The sequence below is a fragment of the Mesoplodon densirostris genome, chromosome 14 (genome assembly GCF_025265405.1).
Source record: "Mesoplodon densirostris isolate mMesDen1 chromosome 14, mMesDen1 primary haplotype, whole genome shotgun sequence".
NCBI classification, from domain to species: domain Eukaryota; kingdom Metazoa; phylum Chordata; class Mammalia; order Artiodactyla; family Ziphiidae; genus Mesoplodon; species Mesoplodon densirostris.
Genome location: NC_082674.1, coordinates 8,395,233 through 8,419,830, shown reverse-complemented (window position 1 = coordinate 8,419,830; position 24,598 = coordinate 8,395,233). Strand labels below are relative to the sequence as shown.

Here is a 24,598-nt window from a genome sequence, read left to right as displayed (position 1 = left end):
GACTTCTATTAAAGATTCTCAACTTAAAGCAAGTCTCCTAGGTGGAAAATAAGGGTGAATAGTAGAGGATCCTGAGATTTCTTTTTTTTGTTTTTATGTTTTTTTTTAGATATAGCAAAGGGAAACATTAGGTATGTTTTAAAAGTTTGAGAAGTAATAATATAGGAAGAGGAGAAGCATTATGGCTAAAGAACACTACTCCAGAGAACGCCCAACATTTAAGGGGCAGCTGGGAGAAAACTTCACATGCAACAGAAAAGATGAGAGCAGGATGGGGAGAGCCAAGTGAGTTCAGTGTCAGGTATGTCAAGGAAATAGTTTCAAGGGCGACAGTGAGTTCAAATGAAATAAAGACTATAAATGTCTGTTGAATTTGATACTGAGATACCATTTGTCACTTTATTGAGCTCAAGCAATCTCACTGAAGATCTCAAAACAGTAGAGTGGAGATGGGTACAGAGGGAAGTGAACAGGTAGAGTGCATAGATTACTTTTACAAGAAGTTTGAAGATTGGAGGGAACATGTTGAACATTATTAGTAAGCCTGTAAAAAAAAAGACTGTACGTTTTTGAAATTGCAAGCCAGTCTTTTTTGTTGATAGCTGCCATTTAAAATCTTTAATAGGAGAAGAACAACATGGAAATAGATATGACATACCAACTAAAAGTTATACAGCAGAGCTTAGAACAAGAAGAGGCTGAACATAAGGCTACAAAAGCACGGCTGGCAGATAAAAATAAGATTTATGAATCCATTGAAGAAGCTAAATCAGAAGCCATGAAAGGTACGCATTTTCATAAGAGGGTTTTCAGCAGCATTTTATGGAATTGATTCTGTATTCAACTCTGATTTTGAAAAATATTTTAAAAAGTATTAGGAAAGCTTTACATATATGTTTTTCCTTGAAGGCAGCAGCCATTTCTAAGGTAGTAAGCCCCCAACACAGAATTATTCAACCAAATTTCTAGATCAGAGAGAAATTAATAGTTCAGTGCTGTCAACAGTGACAGGCATACAGAGTGCAAAGCTGTAGATACATCTATTCAGATTTGGGGGATATGCTCTTTTTATAATATTTAGTTTGACATTTCACCAGCTTGTGTTACAAAAATCTTGAGAGTTTATAGAATATAAGTTCACTGAATATTTGAAATCTGGCATGATTAAGATACTAGCTAGATTTGGTCAAAGTCACACAATACTAATGAGTATAGGGTAAGATAACAAAATGAACTTTTCCACAAACCAAGCCCATATCTTGGAATGAATTGTCTTTTAGATAATTTCTTGTTTTCCAAACTGACTGTTCATATATGATGGATTTGAAATTCCAAAGGAAATCAATACAGTATTCTTGTCAAAGATTTATAAAACTCTTAAATAGAAATTTCACTTCATCTTAAAGCATAACATTTATTAATAACTTAGCTAAAAATGGCCTTTAAATTACTGAATGTAATTAAAATTGGAGATTTTTTTAAAACAGTTTATTTAGTTTAAGACATTGATTCTAGATGATATAAGACGAAATGAGTGCTTTATTTAGAAATATCTAACAAGAAAGTTAGTGGGCCATGTTTCCCTGTCCATGGCCTAAAAAGACACAAAGTTTAATTTCTTTTGAGGTCATAATTTAGATACAATAAAATGCAAACATTTTTCACATTTGTAATACATACATATCATCACTACCCAAAACAAGATACAGAATCTTTATTTTCCTCACCTCAGTGAGTTCACTCATGCCTCTTTCTATTCTCTGTGCCCACATGAGGGTGATTAGTTTTTAAAGTGAGTACATTTGTTTATAGATTATTCTCTGAAGTGTTGAAAATAAACCAATTTAGCATATAACTCATTTTTTAAAATTCCTTTTTACAGCTGTAACATAAGATACAGGTGACTTTCATATTTTGTATGAATACACAAAACTTAAATTTTATAGATGGTACATCTGGTATAAAGCCTTTGGTCTTTCCAGTGCATGTCACTGCATTGCATTCTTTGTTTAAGAATATGGCTTAGCAATGAATTACTACTTATGTGAGTTTCTCTAGTTACTTATCCTTTTTGTGCCTTGTTTCCTGTAAAGGGACAATCACTGAATTAGGTTGTTGTGAAAACCAAGTATAATGATACCTGAAAAGTGCTTAGAAATGCTAGCTATTTTTAGTAGTATGTGAAAAATGGTTTCATTTTTCTACACTTTTGAAGACAGTTCATTAAAAACTGAAAATTCGTAAGGTTTAATTTTTCCCCAATATAACTTCGTAATAAATGATAATTAGAAGCTGAACATTAGGTATGAAGGAGCAGAAGAATCTACTGAATTTGAACAGATTTTCTAATCAGTACATCAGTAATCCTTTACATGGAATAACTTGCAGTTACTATGACATCACTTGATTAGACATACACTTTGTCTGCTCTTCACTTTGAGACTGAGAAAAGGTCTTTAGAAGTCTTCACTGATTAATAAAACAAATTAAAGGTTTGTTGCAAATCATTTAGAAAATATAGGAAAATAAAAAGAACTAAAGATTAACCAGAATGCTACTAAATCAGGATGATATTTTGTATATTTTCTCAGTTTTCTCTACTTTTTTGGTTTTTTTTCTTTTAAAAATATATTGTGAACATTTTCTTAGGTCATTGAAAATTCTCCTGTGTGAGCACTTATCAAGTGCTTGCCACATGCCAGGCAGCATTTAAGTACTACACATATGTTAATGCAAAATCTTTGCAAAATCCCTATGGGTGTAGGTGCTATTGTTACCATTCTAGAGATAAGGAAACTGAGCCTCAGAGAGGTTAATTAAGTTGGCTAGTCAAATAATTAGGAAGTGTCAGAACCAGGATTTAAACTCAGGAAGTTTGGTTCTAGAGTCCTGTCCTCTGCCAACTCCCTAAAACATAACTTTCATCCTCTGCATAGTAATATGCTAATATAGAAAGAGCCATTGAGGTCATAGGATCTACCTCTATAATGATGAGGATCTTGCTTAATGTTTTTAGGCAAGAAGAGTAACACTGAGAAGCACAGAGTAGCAGAAAAATAAATCTTTATTTAAAAAGATGTACATGTCTTTTAGAAACATAAGTAAAGGCAGAATTATTTTGCTTTCATTAAAATGGATGTATTATTGTGGAGTGTGGTAGAATTTTATACCCTGCAAATGAAACACCTAATTTTCAAGCATGAAATTGTTGACATTTCAATTATATTAAGAGGAGAGATGAAAATATTAAATTGGAAATTTAAAAAATTATGAAGGCAGCGTCATTTACTGTAATTTTTATTAGCACTGTGTCATGTATTTGATATGCTTCTTTTGTTTGATTCATGATTATGTCCATTTTTGTGGCAATAGAAATGGAGAAAAAGCTCTTGGAGGAAAGAACTTTAAAACAGAAAGTAGAGAACTTGTTGCTGGAGGCTGAGAAAAGATGCTCTATATTAGACTGTGACCTCAAACAGTCACAGCAGAAAATAAACGAACTCCTCAAACAGAAAGATGTGCTAAATGAGGATGTAAGTGTGAAGTTTACCAATAAATAATAGTAAACTATTTAATGAATTAATAGTAAACTAGGTTTATTTATAAAGGTTCAGTGATGGTTTTTTTTTTTTTTTTTTCTTTTTGCGGTATGTGGGCCTCTCACTGCCGTGGCCTCTCCCGTTGCGGAGCACAGGCTCCGGATGCGCAGGCCCAGCGGCCATGGCTCACGGGCCCAGCCGCTCCGCGGCACACGGGATCCCCCCAGACCGGGGCACGAACCCGCATCCCCTGCATCGGCAGGCGGACTCTCAACCACTGCGCCACCAGGGAGGCCCAGTGATGGTTTTATAATTAAAAATTTTTTCTTGTAAAATAATATTCCATAATCTTTCAATTTTACCAAATTTGGATGATATACTAAATGAATCATGATTAAAACATTTTTAAAGACCACATTTTATTTTAAAAATATGTCATTATGGAAAATCCAAGAAATATTTTATTTTGAAGTGAATTAACTGTTTAAGGGGAAAAGTCTGTTTTACATCATCATATTTACTGCCAGCTTCATCGATAAGAAAGTCAAAATAATTTACTTACATATTAATAACTCTATTTTTTAGGTTAGAAACTTGACATTAAAAATAGAGCAGGAAACTCAGAAGCGCTGCCTTACACAAAATGACTTGAAGATGCAAACACAGCAAGTTAACACACTAAAAATGTCAGAAAAGCAGTTGAAGCAAGAGAATAATCATCTCCTAGAAATGAAAATGAGCTTGGAAAAACAGAATGCTGAACTTCGAAAGTAAGTTAATTGTTTGAGACAAAATTTATTAATATGCACAACTATCCACATGTAAATTATCTTAATTTTGATTTATCTGGGGATTTTCTTTTGACCCTTTTATTTTCTTGACCACATCTTCTCTTTCTTTCTGTTTTAAGTAATATGTTAAGTGCCACTGTGGACCTTCACAAAGATTTTATTTTCTTCCCTGACAGTTTTTTTACTACTGCCGCCTTATGATATCATATATAGAGTGTTGGTGTTGAAGAAGAAGCAAATGTCTGGGATTTGTACTCCATGCTCTTAGGAGTCTTCCTCAGGACTGTCCTTCAAGCATAAGTGCTTTTTGTTTGTTTCTTTAGTTTCTGGGACTTGGAAATGTTTGACTGTTAAGCAAACACCATATAAATTTTTAAATCATTTTTTAATTTTTTAATTTTTTAAATTTTTAATTATTTTTTTAATTTTTAAATTTTTAATTAAAAATTTTTTTAATTTTTTAATTTTTTAAAAAAATTTTTTTAATTTTTCTAGTGCTATATTTAATTTACTTAGAAAACAGAAAACATTGGGAAAATACTTTTAAAGTATACAGTAATATACTGTTAAAATTTACTCCATTCAGTCATTAGTAGTATAATTAGTTCTTGCCAATCATGACCAAAGGTCATATTGGATTCCAGTTATTTGATAGGAGGCAGAGTGAAAAGAAAATAAGCTTTGGAGCCAGACAGATCAAGGTGTGAATCCCATTTCCACTACTTACTAGCTGATCAACTTTGGGCAAAATATTTTAACCTCTCCGAACCTTTTGTCACACCTACAAAAGGGGGGCAGTAATAGCTTCCTTGTTAGGGATCTTGTAAAGCAGGGGTCCCCAACCCCCAGGCCACGGACTGGTACGGGTCTTCAGCCTGTTAGGAACCGGGCTGCACAGCAGGAGGTGAGCGGCAGGAGCGAGTGAGGGAAGCTTCGTCTGCTGCTGCCCATCGCCCCCCATCGCCCCCCATCGCTGGCATTACCGCCTGAATCATCCCCCCACCCCACCCTGGTCCGTGGAAAAATTGTCTTCCACGAAACCAGTTCCTGGTGGCAAAAAGGTTGGGGACCACTGTTGTAAAGGATAACAATGACTTATTTACAGCATCTAGCACACAGTAAATGGTAGGGACCATTATTACTACAACTGTTACTGTTACTAGTATGTCTACTATAGGACTATTACTTTGTTCCTATCGCTTTTGCTAATTGCCTGCTTTTTACATACCCGTGACAGGTCAGTAAGATTGACACTACTTAGGAAAGGATGGTCAAATATTCAAATATTGACACTTCCTAGGAAAGGATGGTCAAAAAGAGTTGGTTCTTTTTGCTGATCTATTGCCTGGGTAAACCTAGACTCTTAAACTTCATGAGATTTTAACTTTTAAAAATTGGAACTAGAAACTTGAACAGTATTCAGGCATCTTTGTCCAATATTTTTTGGTTCTTTGCTTTTTCCCCTGTGTGTTAGCTTTATTCTTCCCTCTCATTTTTAAAATTTTTATTTATTTATTTATTTATTTTTTGTGGTACGTGGGCCTCTCACTGCTGTGGCCTCTCCCGTTGCGGAGCACAGGCTCCGGACGCGCAGGCTCAGCGGCCATGGCTCACGGGCCCAGCCGCTCCGCAGCATGTGGGATCTTCCCGGACTGGGGCACGAACCCGTGTCCCCTGCATCAGCAGGCGGACTCTCAACCACTGCGCTACCAGGGAAGCCCTCATTTTTTTTATTTAACAGAAAACTTGGTCCTTCAAGAAGGACAGACTCTAGAGATATGTCTTATAGCTTCAGTTATGTGGAGCGACCCTGATTTGGCTTTTCTGGATCTCTAAGTCCTGAGATGGAACTCATTTGAGCCTGGCTTTGATCAAGAGCCTAAACTGTGGATCCTCAGTTCTAGGGAACACAGTCTTTAAAACTATTTGACTGCACAGCTATTCTCCATAGTATTTATTCTAACAGCAATGTTTATATGAACACAAAGTCTAGTTAAATATCTAGATTGTGTTTCTTCTCCTGTTCTAATTACTCTTTGTTTACACCTAATTTATGATACTTAGTATATATGCCTATTATTTTCTTCATAAGTGCACTTGGATCTATTGTTTCTTAATCCCTCAGTTCCTAACCCCTCCTCGCCAAAGATACCCACATCTGCTGTCTTAATCACCTAACAGAGTATAAATTCACTGAATGGCAAAAAAAACCCAAAAAACAAAAAAACCCCACTTATATTCTGCTGTCTCCAACCCTTGATTAATTTCTTGCACATAAGACATCATCAGTAAGTGTTGCATGAATGAATGCATATCTATCATGTGTAAGGCACTGATAACCACTATGGGAGATTCAAAGATGAGTCAGATGTATTTCCTACCCTTAAGCTTACTAGCATTTTATCAGAGGTTATTCCTTAGGAAGAGGTAAGGCAAGTACATAAATAATTGGAATACAAAGTTAAATATATATATATATATATATATGCAATGAGAATTTACATATGAAGCGCTATGTAGGCTTGCATTTGAAAATGGCCAACATAGACTTCTTTTCTTCCTTCCAAGATTCCAGTAAAACTCTAGTAGAGGGATTTTTTAAATGTGTAAATCCACATCATGTCATTCCAGTGGATTGGAGGACAGGAAATTAGTTAATGAGATAGTGGCAGGTGGGTGGAAACCTTCTGCCTAATGAAATAGAGCAGCGGAAGCAACAGCCAGGAGTATATATGAAGTGGGATACAGGTGAAGAAGAAAAATGTTTCATTATTCAAAGCAAATACCTTGGAGGGCTGGAGTAAGATGTGATGTTATGAATGGAGCAACCTGCTGATCATACTCTGCCACTAACCCTTGCAGAAATGTCTGTAGTCAGGCATTGCCACCACTAGGGTTCCTACAGAGCATTCCCTCTGAAGAAATGGGGCGTACCCTCTGTGGGTAATTAGAACAGCTAGTATGGGGCCAGCAGCTCAGAGAAAAGCCTTTCTCATTCTGGCATTTAGTGGTCTTCCTGTTTATGACTGACTTCCTAAGCCTCTCATTCCTGTACCCAGAGATTAAAATTTCTGATGCCTCCTGGTTACTCATCACTAGGCATTTGCGGAAAGCCTGCAGTATGAAAGAGAAAGACTATGATAAAGAAGAAGAAAAGGTGCCACCAGATGAAACATATATCAAAGAATAGAACTTAACAAAAAGAAAGCACACATTTTAAAAACCTGCTGGTAATAATTAGTACTGATCAAAGATTCTAGGAGATACTACTTCCATTAAACAAGAACCCAACATAATAAAGGACAGCCAGAATAGGAAGGAGCTCTTGAAGGTGAAAAATTACTGCCAATGTAAACTTATTAGATGGGTTCGAAGAAAAAAGTCAAAGAAATTTCACAAAATATAGAACAAGAAGGAATAACTAGAAAATATGAGAGCAAAGCTAAGACACAGACAGACTGTTCCAGGAGTTCTAGCACCAAAGAATTCCAGAGAAACCCAGGGGAGGAAATTATTAAAGAAATAATAGAAAAGAATTTCCTATAGCTAGAAAAGAAGTCTTTAGATTGAAAGGACCCAGCAAAGATACATGAAAAAAGACTCACCTTTAGACATGTTCTTATGGCAATAGGAAATGGAAGTTTGATTATGTCACTTAGACCAGTGATACAACTACATTAGGGGTTGGGGAGAGGTTAGGGGTGGTGAGAGCTAAATTCTCACATCTGGCAGCAGGGAATTGATAAATAATTAAAATGTATGTCAAGAAATAAGCTGAGATGTGGCGGTAACCACCAAAAGAACAATACACAGAAATGAAACAAAGTGATTTTCTCTAGGGGAATAGGGTTAGCCCACGGATGGATATGGATAATAGGAGACTTAGAATTTTTTCTGTGCTAGTCTGTACTATCTAATTGTAACCATGTGCATATTATGTGGTTACTTTCTGAAAAATATTTTTTCTTAAATACCTAATGAATGTTGAGCTTTAAAAGTTACATATGATGAATGGTAGCTCTTCAAGAAATCATGATATTAAAATTACACTGGGGTTTGCTGTAAGCAGGCTTAGCTGGTGATGATGATTTAAAATATTTAAAACTTGTTCTTTCATATGTTATTAATTAGTATCTTTCACATTTTCCACTCAGAGAAATAAAAATCATGATTCTTTAATAATACACTCATCAATAATAAAATAGAGAATTTACACAATTAAGTGACATTGAGTGATAATTTCCCTTTTATCCAGAAGTTGAAGGGCCAAGTAAGTAAACAAAGTGAGCAAAATGCAAATAAGGATGAAAGTCCTAAGTAATATTAAATTGAAGATAGTGTGATTAAATCATTTAATCTCCCTGAGTTTTTTCTTGCTATCTACATTTTTATTTTATTTTATTTTTTTGGCCCTGCACCATGTGGGATCTTAGTTCCCCAACCAGGGATCAAACCCATGTCTCCTGCAGTGGGAGCGTGGAGTCTTAACCACTGGACTGCCGGGGAAGTCCAGCTGTATACATTTTTAAAATATCTAAGTGATAGTAAAATATTTTCTCACTATAAAATATTCAGAACTATATTAAAAGGTAAAGAGAAAACAATATAAGGTCTCCTTTATGAATGCAGACATAGTTAATCTCTACAGAGGTAATATATCTTAACAGTCTGTTACTTGAAAAATCCTTCCACACCCTTTTCTGTGCCTGTACCTGTACATGTATACCATATTTATAGGGTTGAGTTTTTTATAGATTTTATTTTGTGTTTTGTTTTTTAATTGTATCATATGTTGTGTTGTTCTCCAACTTTTTTTTTCCCCTTAGCTTTGACTTGGAATAACTGTAATATATATATTTTGTTAATAAGCCTAGACTTTAACTTATTTTAACCCAACCTCTTAAATGCATTGTTAGGCTCATTTTTTATTCTATTTATTTTTTATTTAATTTTTTTCTTTATTGAACATTAAAATATGTACAGAAAAAGTAAACAGATGGTAAGTGTAGAACTCAGTAATTTTTACAAAGTGTTCAAATCCATGCAGTTACCATTTACATTTAGATATAAAAACCTATACTCTTTACCTCCTTGCAGGCCCCCTCCCAGTCATTTCTTCACTCATTCTAAGATAATCAATTTTCAGGTGCCCTTTTAATTCTGCTACTTGGTTGGCGTAAATGGCTGATGACAAATGCATGCCTGAGAATATGTAATTTAGTGTTATTGGTTTAATATAGCCCTATTTGGTCTCAGAATCCCTTTATACTCTTAAAAATTATTGAGGACCCCAAAGAGTTTTTTTTTTTTTTTTTTTGCGGTATGCGGGCCTCTCACTGTTGTGGCCTCCCCCGTTGCGGAGCACAGGCTCCGGACGCGCAGGCTCCGGACGCGCAGGCTCAGCGGCCATGGCTCACGGGCCCAGCCGCTCCGCGGCATATGGGATCCCCCCAGACCGGGGCACGAACCCGTATCCCCTGCATCGGCAGGCGGACTCTCAACCACTTGCGCCACCAGGGAGGCCCCCCAAAGAGTTTTTGTACATGTGAGTTATATCTAATGTTATTTTTTGTGTTAGAAATTGAAACTGAGAAAATTTTAAAACACAAGAGCATACAAGCACATATTTCATTAGCTGTTGGAGTGATGAAATCATCATGTCATACAGCCTTGAGAAAAGCCCATATACACTGAGATAATTAAAGCTTTAAAAATAACAATGATTCTTAGTATTATGAAAATAATTTTACCTCATGAATTCTCTGAAAGAGTCTCAGTACTCCCACGGGTTTCCTAGACCACATTTTTTTTTTTTTTTTTTTTTGCGGTACGCGGGCCTCTCACTGCTGTGGCCTGTCCCGTTGCAGAGCACAGGCTCTGGACGCGCAGGCTCAGCGGCCATGGCTCACGGGCCCAGCCACTCCGTGGCATGTGGGATCCTCCCGGACCGGGGCACGAACCCGTGTCCCCTGCATAGGCAGGCGGACTCTCAACCACTGCGCCACCAGGGAAGCCCCCTAGACCACATTTTAAGAGTTGCTGGCATAATATGTGTCTAACTTATTTAAACCTTTGATTCAATGTCCCCACAGAGAACGTCAGGATGCAGATGGGCAAATGAAAGAGCTCCAAGATCAGCTTGAAGCAGAGCAGTATTTCTCAGTAAGTTCCAGACGTGTTACTTTGAAAATTGTTGTATTTGTAGAATTTTTTAAAAAGTTTTGCTGCAAAACCAGGAGACTGATCTTGTCTTTAGAATAGATTCTTATAGCAAACCTCAGACAGAATTTTGGATGAATGTTTTGTACCACCCACATACAAAAGGAACACCTGGGCAAGAGACTGTAGATAGTTGAACAGAAATCCATTGTCGTTGCTAAAAACATGGTTCTAAGCACATACTCATACCCTATGAAGTTGATTAATAAAAGCATTGATTTTTGAGGAAGAATATATTTTCATAATGAAAGAAAGAAAATTGTCATTTTAACATTTGTACTTTTTTGAGATCAGTTTTAAAATATGAAGTAGTAACTGTCACCTCTGTTTCACTGATTTTAAGCCAACAAAATTTTCTTGTCTAAATTAGTAATATTTTTTTTGCCTCTTCATCCTATCAATCTGTGTCATTTAATGGGAAATCTCACTGTGATTTCCAGTTGAAAATCACGCTTCTAAATTATTAGCTGAATTTTTATTAGTTAATTGGTTGATTACCAGAAAATAGAAAAGCTCATTAAACTATTAATTTGCTCATGGGCTCAACATTACTGTTTTATGAGCATATTTGTATGTGCTCGACTGGACTTTTTGTCTGGATAGCTTTTGGGTGTAGAAATAATATTCCTGATGATGATGATGATGATACGTATTTGTATTATATTTTGCTATTTAGACCCTCTATAAAACACAGGTTAGGGAACTTAAAGAAGAATGTGAAGAAAAGACCAAACTTTGTAAAGAATTACAGCAGAAGAAACAGGAATTACAGGATGAAAGGTAAGGATAAGATCCTTGTCTCTTTTTTTCATAGTCATGAACCCTCCTCCTAGAACAGTGCCTGCTATACTCCAAATAAAAATTTGTTGATGAAGTGAATTAGACAAAAATTTGACTTTGTAGTAAAAAATTGAACATTAAAATTTTATCCCTCTAAAATGTAGGGACTCCTTGGCTGCTCAACTGGAGATTACCTTAACCAAAGCAGATTCTGAGCAGCTGGCTCGCTCAATTGCTGAAGAACAATATTCTGATTTGGAAAAAGAGAAAATCATGAAAGAGCTGGAGATCAAAGAGATGATGGCTAGACACAAACAGGAACTCACTGAAAAAGATGCTACAATTGCGTCTGTAAGTAAAATGCTTGGTTCTTTTTTGGTTCTAATTAAATTACTGTATCATAAATCTTCCTTAGAAATACTAAGAAAGTAACATAGACCTAAAATGAAAGACTGTATATGCTGGCTACAAGATATTTGACCTAGTGAACCATCAGCTTCTCAGTGTTTGGCAGAGAGAGGCTCAAAAGAAAACTACTTCCAATGGCTTCTTCACCTGTTGGTAAATTCAGAGTTAAAGGACTAAAGTGAAAGGGAAATACCAAAAAGAAAACAGTTTGTCTTTTTTTCCTTGTTAAACCAGTCTTAGTTTAAAAGAACCTTAAAACTAATCATGAAGTTTAATCATGAAGATAGTCATATGTAGGTTGAAAAAATTGCAAGAAAAATTTCAAATAGAAGTAAAATATCAAGTAGTTGAGTTTGCCTTATCAATTATCCAGACCTATTAAAATGCTACAGTAATTTAAAAGTTTGGCACTAGAACAGGGATATTTAATCCTGTTCAGTGGAAATGAGTAGGGGGGCCAGAAATAGGTTCATCATACACATACAGGAGCTTGGCATACGGTATCAGTGGCAGTATACAAACCAATGGGAAAGGATACAGATTTCATAAGTGGTTTTGGAATAACTATTTTTATGTGGAAAGGAATAAAATTAGTTTCTTGTTGTCATTTACCATATACAGTGGTAAATTCTAGCTATCTTAAGAACTTTAAATATGAAAAATAAAATGTTTTAAATATTAGAATGGAATCCAAAATTTACTTATAACAGAAGATAGCAAATAAATGACAGGGGAAAGATATTTGTAATGTATTTATTGAACAAGGGATTAGTATCTAGAATATAAGTGGAACTCCTACAGTTCAATACGAAAAAGTTAAATAATCCAAAGGAAAAATTGGCCAAAAGAGAAAACCTAAAAATATGAGCAGATGTTTAACCTCACTATTTTTTAGGAAAAGGCTAGATAAAATAACTTTGAAATGCCATTTCATACCCATCATTTGGGCAAAAATTCAGTATCTGACTACTTTCAAATGTTTGAAGGGTATCTGGAAAATAACATTATTTACTGCTATCCAGAGTGTAAATTTAATATGGCACACTATAGTATAGTAAACAGTATGGCAATTTCCAGTAAATTTTAAATATTCATATAATCCAAAGAAAGTCCATAATAAGATAAACGTGCTAGAGAAATTCCTACACAATACTCCTAGCAGCATAAATGTTTGTAATAGCAAAAAATTCAAATGTTATATTAATAGATGAACGAATGATAAATGAAATGTGGTAGAAGATAGAACTACTATATCAGTTAAAATGAATTAATTAGGTCTTTATATATATCAACAATTTAATTCTTAATATAATGTTGAGTGAAAGCAATTACAGAAAGATAAATGCAGTATGATGCTATTTATGGACAGTTTAAAATCACATAAAACCGCATTATATTATTTCACGTATATGTAATAAAAGTATACAATCATGGATGGGAAGGATGAACACATAATTCACAATAAAATATCCTTCAGGAAGGAAGAAGAGGAATAGGATTTGAAGTGATTACCAAAGAATGTCAACTTCTTTAGTAAAATTTTATTTTCTGTTTTAAAGCAATGTTCGGTAAGAAATTAAATTATGGTTTTAAAATTTATTCTGCATGATGGAATGCAGAGCTTTGTTATAGTATTTGCTTTTTTTAGTTTACTAAATTGTTTTTCATTTAAAATACTGCTAAGGATTTTTGAAAGAGGGCAATTTTTTGGCTTCCTGGGGTGCATATGAAGTTGGTATGGTTAGCAAAATTTTCATCAAGGGTGAAGTTTGGTAAGGTAGGACAAAGGCAAGAAGTGTAGAGATAGATGTACTTAGAAAAACAAGAGTTTTGGCAACATTCTAGGATATTTTTATTTTGAAGTACTGCTTTAAAACTTAACATTTTGTAAATTAGGATATGATTTTTGTTCTACTTTCATTTCTTAGCTCGAAGAAACTAATAGGACACTGACTAGTGATGTTGCCAATCTTGCAAATGAGAAAGAAGAATTAAATAACAAATGGAAAGATGCCCAAGAGCGTATGTACTAATAAGAATAACGTTTATTTTCAATATGCCTAATGCTTGTCAGTTGCTGAATTATCAGTATAATTTTTACATTCTTCTGTTTCAGAACTATCAAGGTTGAAGGATGAAGAGATAAGTGCCGCAGCTATTAAAGCACAGTTTGAGAAGCAACTGTTAACAGAGAGAACACTCAAAACTCAAGTGTGTATAATATGCTCTAAATATGATTTCGAAATTTTTCTTAGTTTACCTTTTTTACATTTTACTTCTAACATGACAGATTGGCTGTAGCAGTCATTGCTTGTATCAGTATTTGTGAACAGTCAGGATTATGTGATTTTTACCAGGTTGGGAGAAGCTAGATTTGATTAACATTGTTGAGTTCAGTGTTTATTAAAGTTTTTCTTAATTTTTCCATATGGAATCACAATCCATCCTAATTTTTTATTGTAATCTGATAAATTTTTCTGCTTTTAAGAAACGGTAGAGAATGACCATTTGCTGACAGCCTAAAAAAGGGTCACTCTGAAGAGACACCATGATTATTAACTATTCTTTTCTCAGCTCTCATGATTATATATACAGCATGAATGCTTGTGGGGTCCAAGATGCTCTGCTCTGTGGTTGGACACGTGTTGTATTTTATTAGTGTGATGCCAATGCAAAACTCTCTTCTAGGATGAAAGAAGATCTGCCTCATAAAAGTCTCTCTTGGAACTAAAAACCCAAAGTGGTAGAAGGTGACATTAGAGTGAACCTATAAACATTTAAAATTACAGTTCTCAGAAAATATGAGAGTGAAAAAGTAATAGAGTATTGGTTGGAAAAGGATGACGAGTAATGAAGAGGGTGTATTTTTTAATATAGAAAGTGTTTGTGGCCCTGTGTGTAGGGAAGGTTTTGTAACTTGCTGTTGGTGAATGACCAAGAAATCATCAACATAATTTATTTTGTTTATTTACATACCTATCTTTATGTTTTTAAGGCTGTGAATAAATTGGCTGAGATCATGAATCGGAAAGAACCTGTCAAGCGTGGTAGTGACACAGATGTGCGGAGAAAAGAAAAGGAGAATAGAAAGCTACATATGGAGCTTAAATCTGAACGTGAAAAACTGACTCAGCAGATGATCAAGTATCAGAAAGAACTGAATGAAATGCAGGCTGTAAGAATACTTTTTGAAGACTTCTTTTTAAGAAGTAGAATTATTTTCACATCTGTATATACTTTATAGCTTATGGAGCATTTCTATTAATAATTACAGTAGTCACCCCTTATGCAAGGGAGATATGTTCCAGGACCCCCAATGGGTACCTGAAACCACAGATAGTACTGAACTCTATACTTTCTATATTTTTTCCTATACTATAAGGGGGTGGATAGCATATACATTGTGAATAAGCTGGACAAAGGGATGATTAACATCCCAGGCAAGCAGAGCCAAGCAATGTGAGATTTCATCACACTTCTCGGAAATGGCATGTAATTTAAAATTTATGAATTGTTTATTTCCGGAATTTTCCATTTAATATTTTCAGACTGCAGTTGACCTTGGATAACTGAAACCACAGAAAGTGAAACCTTGGACTAGGAGAGACTACTGTATTATTGAACTAGGAAGCAAAATTATAAGATGTATAACATCCAGTTAATTTAACGTAATTTAATTTCTTGTAGCAAATAGCTGAAGAGAGTCAGATTCGAATTGAACTACAGATGACACTGGACAGTAAAGACAGTGACATTGAGCAGTTGCGGTCCCAGCTCCAGGCCTTGCATATTGGTCTGGATAGTTCCAGTATAGGCAGTGGACCAGGGGATGCTGAAGCAGATGATGGGTTTCCAGGTACAGATTTGTTTCCAGTCCTTATGTTTACTTTTGTCTTAAATTAAATCAATTGATTGTTTTAAGACATTGACTGACTTTGCTCTTGAGGAAAAATGTTTGTCATTTCTTTAAGGGAAAACCTACTCCTTAGAGTGGAGGTTCCAATGACAATTTAAATTATTTTATTTATTTTTCACAAAATTTTTTATTAAAAAATACAAATGTAAATTTCACATATTTAGTTATTTAAATTAACTCTTTCTATATTGTACATAGCTCTCTTTTAAAGCTTTCGTTTTATTTTTTCTTAACTTCTTTCTGCATTCTTACTTCCTTTTATGTTGGGTGTTCAGTTCATATCACTCAGTCACACACTATGGAATCCATGTCATTCACCTACCAACGTTCCTCTACTTCTCTCAATATTGCCACTAAGCCTTCCAGTTCTCATATGCTTCTTGACTCTGATTCTGACTCAGAAGAAGAATCTGTGCCTTACTTACCTATTTCATCGGAACCTAATGGTACAGGTGATATCCTGAAAGTCTTTCGCCTCTGGGTTTTTTTTCCACTACCCATAATTATAGTCCTTTTGAAAAATTGTTGTAACATTAACTAATATTCACTAACTCTAACAAGTTGCTCAGTTAACAAGTCTCAGTTAAAAAGAAACTGCTGCATGAACAAAGAATTTGTTTTTTAAAGTATTTTCACATGGCATTGCTATTACAATTGATAGATTTATTTTTTCAGCTTACAAGAAATGGAGCAGTACTTTATATCATTTAAGAACATACGGTTTCACTGTCCGTTTCTTCCATTTTTAACCAAGAAGAAATTCTTTCTGAAGTTTCATATCAAGAATGACAGTACAGAAAAAGCACGTGTAGACTGTTTTAGAGGATGTGTTTAGGTTTTCCTTGCGTCAACATTGGCTAGGCCTTAAAAAAAGCATAAGACAATTTGACCTTATCCTTGTGCTGAAAAGATTTATAGTTTAAGTGAAGAAACCAGATGGAAAACCCATAAATTGTTATGTTTAACACAAAGTTAGTGTGAGTACAAAAAACGTTTAAAGTAAATGCCACAGGAAAGTAGTGTATAAGCAGTTGAATGTAAAGTAAAATTTAATCTATTAGTTGAATTCAAAGTAAACTAGCTATATTTATTTACATTGTCATCACATTTCCCAGGTATATATCAGTATAAATCATAGGTGATTATACTGAAGTTGTTTCAGATCTTAGCAATAAAATTATTTCAGTCTTAACCATATTGTTAGAGGTCATCTGATTAGTCTTGGCCTAGGACCATGTCCAGACAGTTGAGAATATGGCTGTTTATAACGACATCATTTCTGTTCATGGAGTCTGGAAGGTTATTGATGTGAGAGAGAGAGTATAAGCCTTGGAATCAGAGACGTGTCCCCATGTGACCTTCTGTGGCGTTGTTGTGAGGGTTAAAGATTTACGTAAAGTGTCTAGCACAGTTCAGACACATAGTAGATATTAAGTGATAGGCACTTTTATTATTAGCATAACCTCCAAAAATGCTTATTTCACTTAATTATTTCACTAAAATAATAAACTGATCAAATACCATTAGAACAAATTCTAAGGGTTCAGAGAGTTTCCTTGGTTGAACTAGAACTTGATTGATTTTAATATTTTGGAATTTAGGAATCTTTTGGTTTATTGCTGCTTATTAGCCATATTTGATCTGTAATTTACACAATTTTATTTCATTTTATTATAGCCATTCTAAAAGTCCATTTTCTCTGAACACGTAATTACTCACTTAAAATGTTTTCTCTTCAAAGAAGATGTGCACTATACCTGTAATTAGGCCTTCTTCCAAAGGAAAAATAGAGGATTCTAATACAGGTGTACTGGTGAGAATAGAGAGCTGCTTTTCTTTTTTGCAACTTTTCTGTGGAACTTTGCAAATGCATGTATTTAATTAACAGGGCATTTGATGTTATAAACTACAGGATATGTATTTCCAGTGTGATATAACCTGGATTTTGTTTTGCATTGTATAACTTGCTTATACTGATCCTGCATTATTATCATATTTTAGATGATGTATAATAAATTCTGAACGGCATATTTGATTTGTGACTTTCATATTAAAAGTTTATTAAATTCCTCATTTTCTTAAGAGACTTGTTATATTTATTCTCATATCTTGTGCTTATTTATAGAATCAAGACTAGAAGGATGGCTTTCATTGCCTGTGCGAAACAACACTAAGAAATTTGGATGGGTTAAAAAGGTATTTGAAAATGGTTCTTGTGTTTTGCTTTTAGTTTAGCTACAGCCATTTCACTTTTGTAGTTGTAAGATATATATAAGTAGAACTTTTAGACACGTAAAACTTGTTTGCACTTTCTGATTTGGAATAATATAATTTTATGTATCTTATGTACATAAGATACTTTATGTAGTGATGAAAAAAAACCTTTTCATCACTACCATGTTGTTAATAATAAAATAGTTTTTGGTGTTAGGAAAATAGAAGCCTGTTGACCTTGGTGCTTTTGTTGTTTCAGTGGGAAAACAACTCTGGATATGACAGAAAGTCCCATTTGTTTCTTTTCCTCTGGTACTATGATTATCGATATTATGTTCATTTTTGATAAGTGTCTTATTAGCCTTAGGCTGCTATAACAAAATGCCACAGACTGAGCAGTTTGTCAACAACAGAAATTAATTTCTCATGGTTCTGAAGGCTGGAAGTTCAGATCAAGGTGCCAGCCAGCATGGCTGGGTTCTGGTGAAGGTCCTCTTCCAGGCTACAGACTTGTTGCTCTGTCCTCATGGTGGAAGGTGTAGGAATTTCTCTGGAACCCCTTTTATAACAGCACTAATCCCTTTCATGAGGGCTCTGGTGTCATGACCTAATCAACTTCCAAAGACCCCTCTTCCTAATACCATCCCATTAGGTGTTAGGATTTAACATATGAATTTGGGGGAATATAAACATTCAAACCATAGCAATAAGGTTACTTATGCTATTGGATCTTGAAGTGAAATCAGTCCAAAAAATATTTGAATTTATTCCCCCCCCGCCCCCCCCAATTTGCTTGTTTAAAGTATATACAAACAAATTTATTGTTATTTTGAGGAAGACTTTTTTAAGAATACATTAAGATAACTTTTTAGGTATTTAATTTATATTTTCTATGATTTTTATTGCTAATATAGAATTTATTTTCAAAGAAAAAATAAATAAGATATATATTAACTTTAATCATGAATTCCTTTCCTCTTTCTTTTTAACAGTATGTGATTGTAAGCAGTAAGAAGATCCTTTTCTATGACAGTGAACAGGATAAAGAACAATCGAATCCTTACATGGTTTTAGATATAGAGTAAGTATTTTTATTAGAATATTTAGGAACTTTATCTTTTAAAGGTTAAGAGTGACGTGACCTTTTCGTCAAGTTAGTGTAATTTATTAGTCATATAGTACAATGTATATACTCATATAGTATAGCTGCTAGCATACTGTTGTTACATTTTCTAATTTTGCTTCATACAGATGAAAGTCTGGGATATAGAGTTGGCTAAAACATCTTTATTTCATGGGTCTTTAATAATGTTGTTTTCTGAGACTAATTAGAAAATTTCTGACTTACTGGAAATTTCTCAAAATGCAAGGAGTGATTGAATTTATAGAGCAGGATATTCTCTGACCTTCTAACAAGGGTCAGAGTAGTCAGTTTTAATTTCTGACAATAAGTATAGGATAACAAAAATAATTTGATCCTTTGGTAATACTTTACTCCTTTATTAAAAATCTTTTATAGCAAGTTATTTCATGTCCGACCAGTTACACAGACAGATGTATATAGAGCAGATGCTAAAGAAATTCCAAGGATATTCCAGGTAAACCGTTTTATTTTGTGGTTTGTTTGTTTTGTTTTTTCACCTTTATACATTCTCAGCATGACATGACATAACAAATTTCTTTATTCTTGGGGCTTTTTCAGATTATCTTTCAATTTTAGTCCCATTTAAAGGTGGTTTGTTCCTTTGTGACTTTCATGCTTATGCTATTTACATACATCTTAATTCTTCTCTCCATTTTACTTGTTAAACTCTGTAGTGTGTTTATATCACATTTCTAGCCTTTGCTATATCCTTTTGTTCAAGGTTGGTTATGATATTTTTTGAGCATGAATGTCCTCCTGTTTTTAGTTTTATGCTCAGCCCTCTAGGAAGTTAAAAAAGTTGCTTGTGAAGTTAAATTTTGCCCCCAGGAGCCCTTTTACTTCCAATTTAAGGTGAAGACAAATTCTCCCCTTTATTACTTCCATTTTAAAGTCAGTCAAACCAACAATTACTGAGTTCCTTCCATGTAAAAGCCATTGTGCTTGGTGTACTGTGGGAAAGTTGGCTGCTTACTTTCTGAATGCTTAGAATGCTTATTTGGAGTATATTATACATCCTTTCCTCTTTTCTTTTCTTCCTCAACTCTCCAAATACAAATCTTTTCAATTAAAACTATATTTGCAGTTATCACCAAGTTGTCTATTTTTGAGAATCACAGAGCCTCAGTTCATATAATTTCCACATCTCTTCAGGTGTTTTGAACATTCCCTCCCAGAAAAACTTTCTAACACTAATCAAGTGCAGATTTACCTTTTGCTAGCCTATTCTGATAAGATTGCTGAAACACAGGAAGATGACATGGAGAAAATAAGGAGGCATCATTTGAACAGGATTGATTCTTTTGAAATGTGAACCAAAGTGACTGGCTAATGACTTTTCTCATCTGAGCTCTTGATTTGAACCTACTAACATTAGAACATCAAATGCATTTTCTTCTCATTGAATAGTTTAGGCTAATTTTATTTAGGCTATAAGAATCATTATTACGTAAAAAATAGCCTGTGTTTGAAGATCATTCATTGTGCTTTTTGGTGTTTATAGATCCTGTATGCCAATGAAGGGGAAAGTAAGAAGGAACAAGAATTTCCAGTGGAGCCGGTGGGAGAAAAGTCAAATTACATTTGCCACAAGGGACATGAATTTATTCCTACTCTGTATCATTTCCCAACCAATTGCGAGGCATGTATGAAGCCACTGTGGCACATGTTTAAACCTCCCCCTGCCTTAGAGTGCCGTCGCTGTCACATTAAATGTCACAAAGATCACATGGATAAAAAGGAGGAACTCATAGCACCTTGCAAAGGTAAAGGGTAAATTATTTGCTCCATCAGTATTATGTATGTTCAGGTCATTTTAAACATATTAATCTTTTTCAAATATTTCTTTATAGTCTATTACGACATTTCATCGGCAAAGAATCTGTTGTTATTAGCAAACTCTACAGAAGAGCAGCAGAAGTGGGTTAGTCGGTTAGTGAAAAAGATACCTAAAAAGCCTCCAGCTCCAGACCCTTTTGCACGGTCATCTCCTAGAACTTCAATGAAAATACAACAAAACCAGTCTATTAGGCGGCCAAGTCGACAGCTTGCCCCAAACAAACCAAGGTAATAAATTAAAATGTGGTAAAACTTAAAGTGTTTAAAAAAATATTTTGCTGTTTATACTCAAATTACAAACTTTCCTAATTGCAATTTTTCTTTGGTATTATCATGATCTGTGGAATACCAAATGTTTGAAACTGTTTCATTGTGCATGCGTCATTCATTGATTCAGCTGGATGTACTAAATTTACTTACTGAATCACACATATATATTAAATTCAACCAAAAATAATATGAAGGGCTCATTTCTGTCATGTATATGTATTGGGTTGGCCAAAAAGTTTATTCGGGTTTTCCCATAAGAACAAACTTTTTGGCCAGCCCAATACATAATCATAATATTTTAGGATTTTGTAAGCACATTGACTTAATTGATTGATTTAGTAGACAGGATGCACACACAGACCTTTAAGTGTCAGGTACACACATTGTTTTTATTATTTGCAAACCTCTGAAACCTCTTATGTTAGAGACTTGTTGGGGCAGGACTGAAATCTTAAATCTTAATTCAAATCTATAAGTTTAAAATAATAACTTGTCTCAGATTTAAAGAGTAATACAGATCAGCTTTAAAGATGCAAATATTAACTAATGAATATAGTGGGCATTTTTTATAATTGAGGTGGAGTTGGGAATATGGAGTAAAGATAGAGATTATTATTGCACAAAAACATTTTTTTAAAATTAATTTATTTATTTTATTTATGGCTGTGTTGGGTCTTCGTTTCTGTGCGAGGGCTTTCCCCAGTCGTGGCAAGCGGGGGCCACTCTTCATTGCGTGCGCGGGCCTCTCGCTATCGCGGCCTCTCTTGTTGTGGAGCGCAGGCTCCAGACGCGCAGGCTCAGTAATTATGGCTCACGGGCCCAGTCGCTCCGCGGCACGTGGGATCCTCCCAGACCAGGGCTCGAACCCGTGTCCCCTGCATTGGCAGGCAGACTCTCAACCACTGCGCCACCAGGGAAGCCCGCACAAAAACATTTTGATGGAACCATTTTCATATAGCTGCATTATAGTAATTTTTGATTCAGAATAACCATTTCTTGACTTACCAGCTAATACAGTATTTATAAATAAATACTGCTATTCATTGAAATGAACATCTGGTTAGCTAAAGGATAAAGTATATACTTAGATCATGTATCTGATTTCAAGTGTCCTTTTTGTTCCCTAACACAGGACCTTCAGTATATGAATAATGATGTGCATTGGCTGTATTATCAGAAATATTTTCATTCTAGCCACAACATTGTGTATGAAACTGTTCTTGAAACTAATATCTCAAGGAAATAATTTAGAATGACAAAGGTAGAATTGGTGTTTCAGCAGTGAAAGTGTTGAATTTTTGTGTGAGGTATGATAAAACTAAATATTGTAGAATTAGCGATTATATGATAGTAATTGACCTGAAGAAACTCAAAGAATTCGGAGACACTGAAGGTCATTCCATGTACCCTGTGCAAAACATCTAAAAATTAAATTTCTATTATTAATATTGTAGAACCATTAATGCATAAATGCCAAGCTATTTTAATACCTGACAATATATAGTGCTTTATAGCTTCCAATGTGCTTCCATATGTTGGGTTGGCCAAAAAGTTCGTTTGGGTTTTTCCGTAAGATGTTATGGAAAAACCTGAATGAACTTTTTGGCCAATCCAATATATTCTCTTTTAACTTTCTATATATTCTTTCATTTGATCTTTAAAATACTCATGGAGTAGAATAGGTATTACTCTTTTTCTTTTTGAGACTCTAGAAAGGAAGATAATTTGTTAGATTCAAGACTATAACAGCTATAGTTTTTTTAGTATATTTTATTCTTTTGTGCTGTTTGACAAGTTAATGATTTCACTACATGTGTTAAGACAGTTTATGAAGCAGTTTTCGGACCAAGTGAGGCATGTTTTCAATGACTTATCATTTTCTTGCCCCCCAGCTCAGCATTAGGATTTATTTGAAAGCACATTTACTTTTGACTTTTGTTGCTTTTTTTTTAGTTCTGGCCCTGCCCTTCGAATCATTCTTCACTGATTTTTTTTTAATACATTTTGCATAGCAACAGTAAGTAATAGGGATTTCTTCCTTTCACAACTATGCATGTAGATAAAACTAATACCAAAACTGACTGTAAAATGTACAGGGATTTTTTTTTTTGAATTTTAAAATCTAATACGCTCTTTAAAATTTTAAATGTAAAGATGGGCAAATTTAAAATACAGTTTTGCATTTTATTATGCCTCTGCAACATTATTTCCATTGCTTTTAACATCTGTGCCTCCATTGCTTCATTAACTTATAAAATTGTATCTGTGTCTGTCCTTAGGTGAATAACCCTACATTTTGCATTCCATTTTGGGTGTCACATTTTACGAGTAGCGTACACACATTGGAAGGTATACAGAAGAGAATTACTGAGGGAGTAGTGGGTCATTTGAAGGTGTTACATACACATGTAGCAAGTGAAGGAACTAAGGATATTTTAGTCTTCTGAGGAAGTGTTTTGAAAGGATGGGAGGTCATAAATAACAAAAAAGATTTAAAGGATTTTTCCTTGGAAGAACTAAGCAGAGAGGCATATTTTTCAGTCAGCTGGGAAGAACTATCAAGCAGTCAGATTTGCAAAATTGAAAGAATTGGCTTGCTCTAGAATAGTGAGTGCCCTGTCGCCACAGGTGTGCCCCTGATTTAGATGACCGCTTGGCAGAACTGAGAGGGAGCGGCGCTCCTTGATCGGTCCTGTGTATGCAGTCTGATGTCGCGCAGCATGGCTCTCGGGGAGTCAAGCACTGGACTGGATGGTCTGCAATACCCTACTAATTTGTAACATATTCCTATGGACGAATGGGTAGAGCTTTAAACGATGATCCGAGAAAACCTAGGAACAGAATTTCTGGTGTGAATCACCAGTAATTTAATAGCTAGCTCTTCATTTGTGTTTATTTACTATTAGTCTTAGCACTAGTCAGTCTAGCTTTAGTTGGACTAACTCACATGCTGTCTTTCTTAAAACAAATGTTTGGCTTCATTAGACATCATCAAATATATATATTTCTATACACACTAAAACATAGTATCCATAAATATTCATCTAATCTTTTTTTTATTCCTTTGTTAACAACTGCATCATTCTATTTTTTTCCTTTGGCCTCTGACATTCTTTGTTCTGATTCTCCCTTTACCTCTCTTTGCAGCACTTCCCTTTTTCTGTAGTGAAGTGCTTTAAAGTAATAAGTGTTAGCTACTATTATTATATAAAATAACATAATTTTATTATATAAAATAATTTTCGAGGGCATGTTATAGTATGCTAGGCACTCTTTTCAGAGCTTTAACTGTACTAATTCATCCTCATAACCACCCTGTGATTTAGCTATTTATCTCTATATTTTACAGATGAGGAAACTAAGGCACAGAAACATTGTGTGCCCAAGGTCACACAGCTAATAAGTAGCAGAGCCATGAGTTTAGATCCAGATAGTCTAGTTCCAGATCCTGTATTCTCAACTGTAATACTTCACTGCCTCA

At 34.6% G+C, this 24,598-nt stretch overlaps 1 protein-coding gene across 1 annotated transcript in view; it reads left to right on the top strand.

Annotated features, from left to right (window-relative positions):
- ROCK2 (Rho associated coiled-coil containing protein kinase 2) overlaps positions 1 to 24,598 on the top strand; it is a 147,649-nt gene that overhangs the window by 113,822 nt on the left and 9,229 nt on the right. Inside the window, exons 18-32 of the mRNA XM_060118066.1 lie at positions 626 to 785; positions 3,373 to 3,533; positions 4,125 to 4,309; positions 10,423 to 10,492; positions 11,226 to 11,329; positions 11,494 to 11,680; positions 13,666 to 13,759; positions 13,854 to 13,948; positions 14,733 to 14,912; positions 15,425 to 15,593; positions 17,779 to 17,849; positions 18,860 to 18,948; positions 19,387 to 19,465; positions 20,513 to 20,774; positions 20,862 to 21,075. Of these exons, the coding sequence (XP_059974049.1) occupies positions 626 to 785; positions 3,373 to 3,533; positions 4,125 to 4,309; positions 10,423 to 10,492; positions 11,226 to 11,329; positions 11,494 to 11,680; positions 13,666 to 13,759; positions 13,854 to 13,948; positions 14,733 to 14,912; positions 15,425 to 15,593; positions 17,779 to 17,849; positions 18,860 to 18,948; positions 19,387 to 19,465; positions 20,513 to 20,774; positions 20,862 to 21,075 (2,120 nt within the window). The remainder of the gene's footprint in view (positions 1 to 625; positions 786 to 3,372; positions 3,534 to 4,124; positions 4,310 to 10,422; positions 10,493 to 11,225; positions 11,330 to 11,493; positions 11,681 to 13,665; positions 13,760 to 13,853; positions 13,949 to 14,732; positions 14,913 to 15,424; positions 15,594 to 17,778; positions 17,850 to 18,859; positions 18,949 to 19,386; positions 19,466 to 20,512; positions 20,775 to 20,861; positions 21,076 to 24,598) is intronic.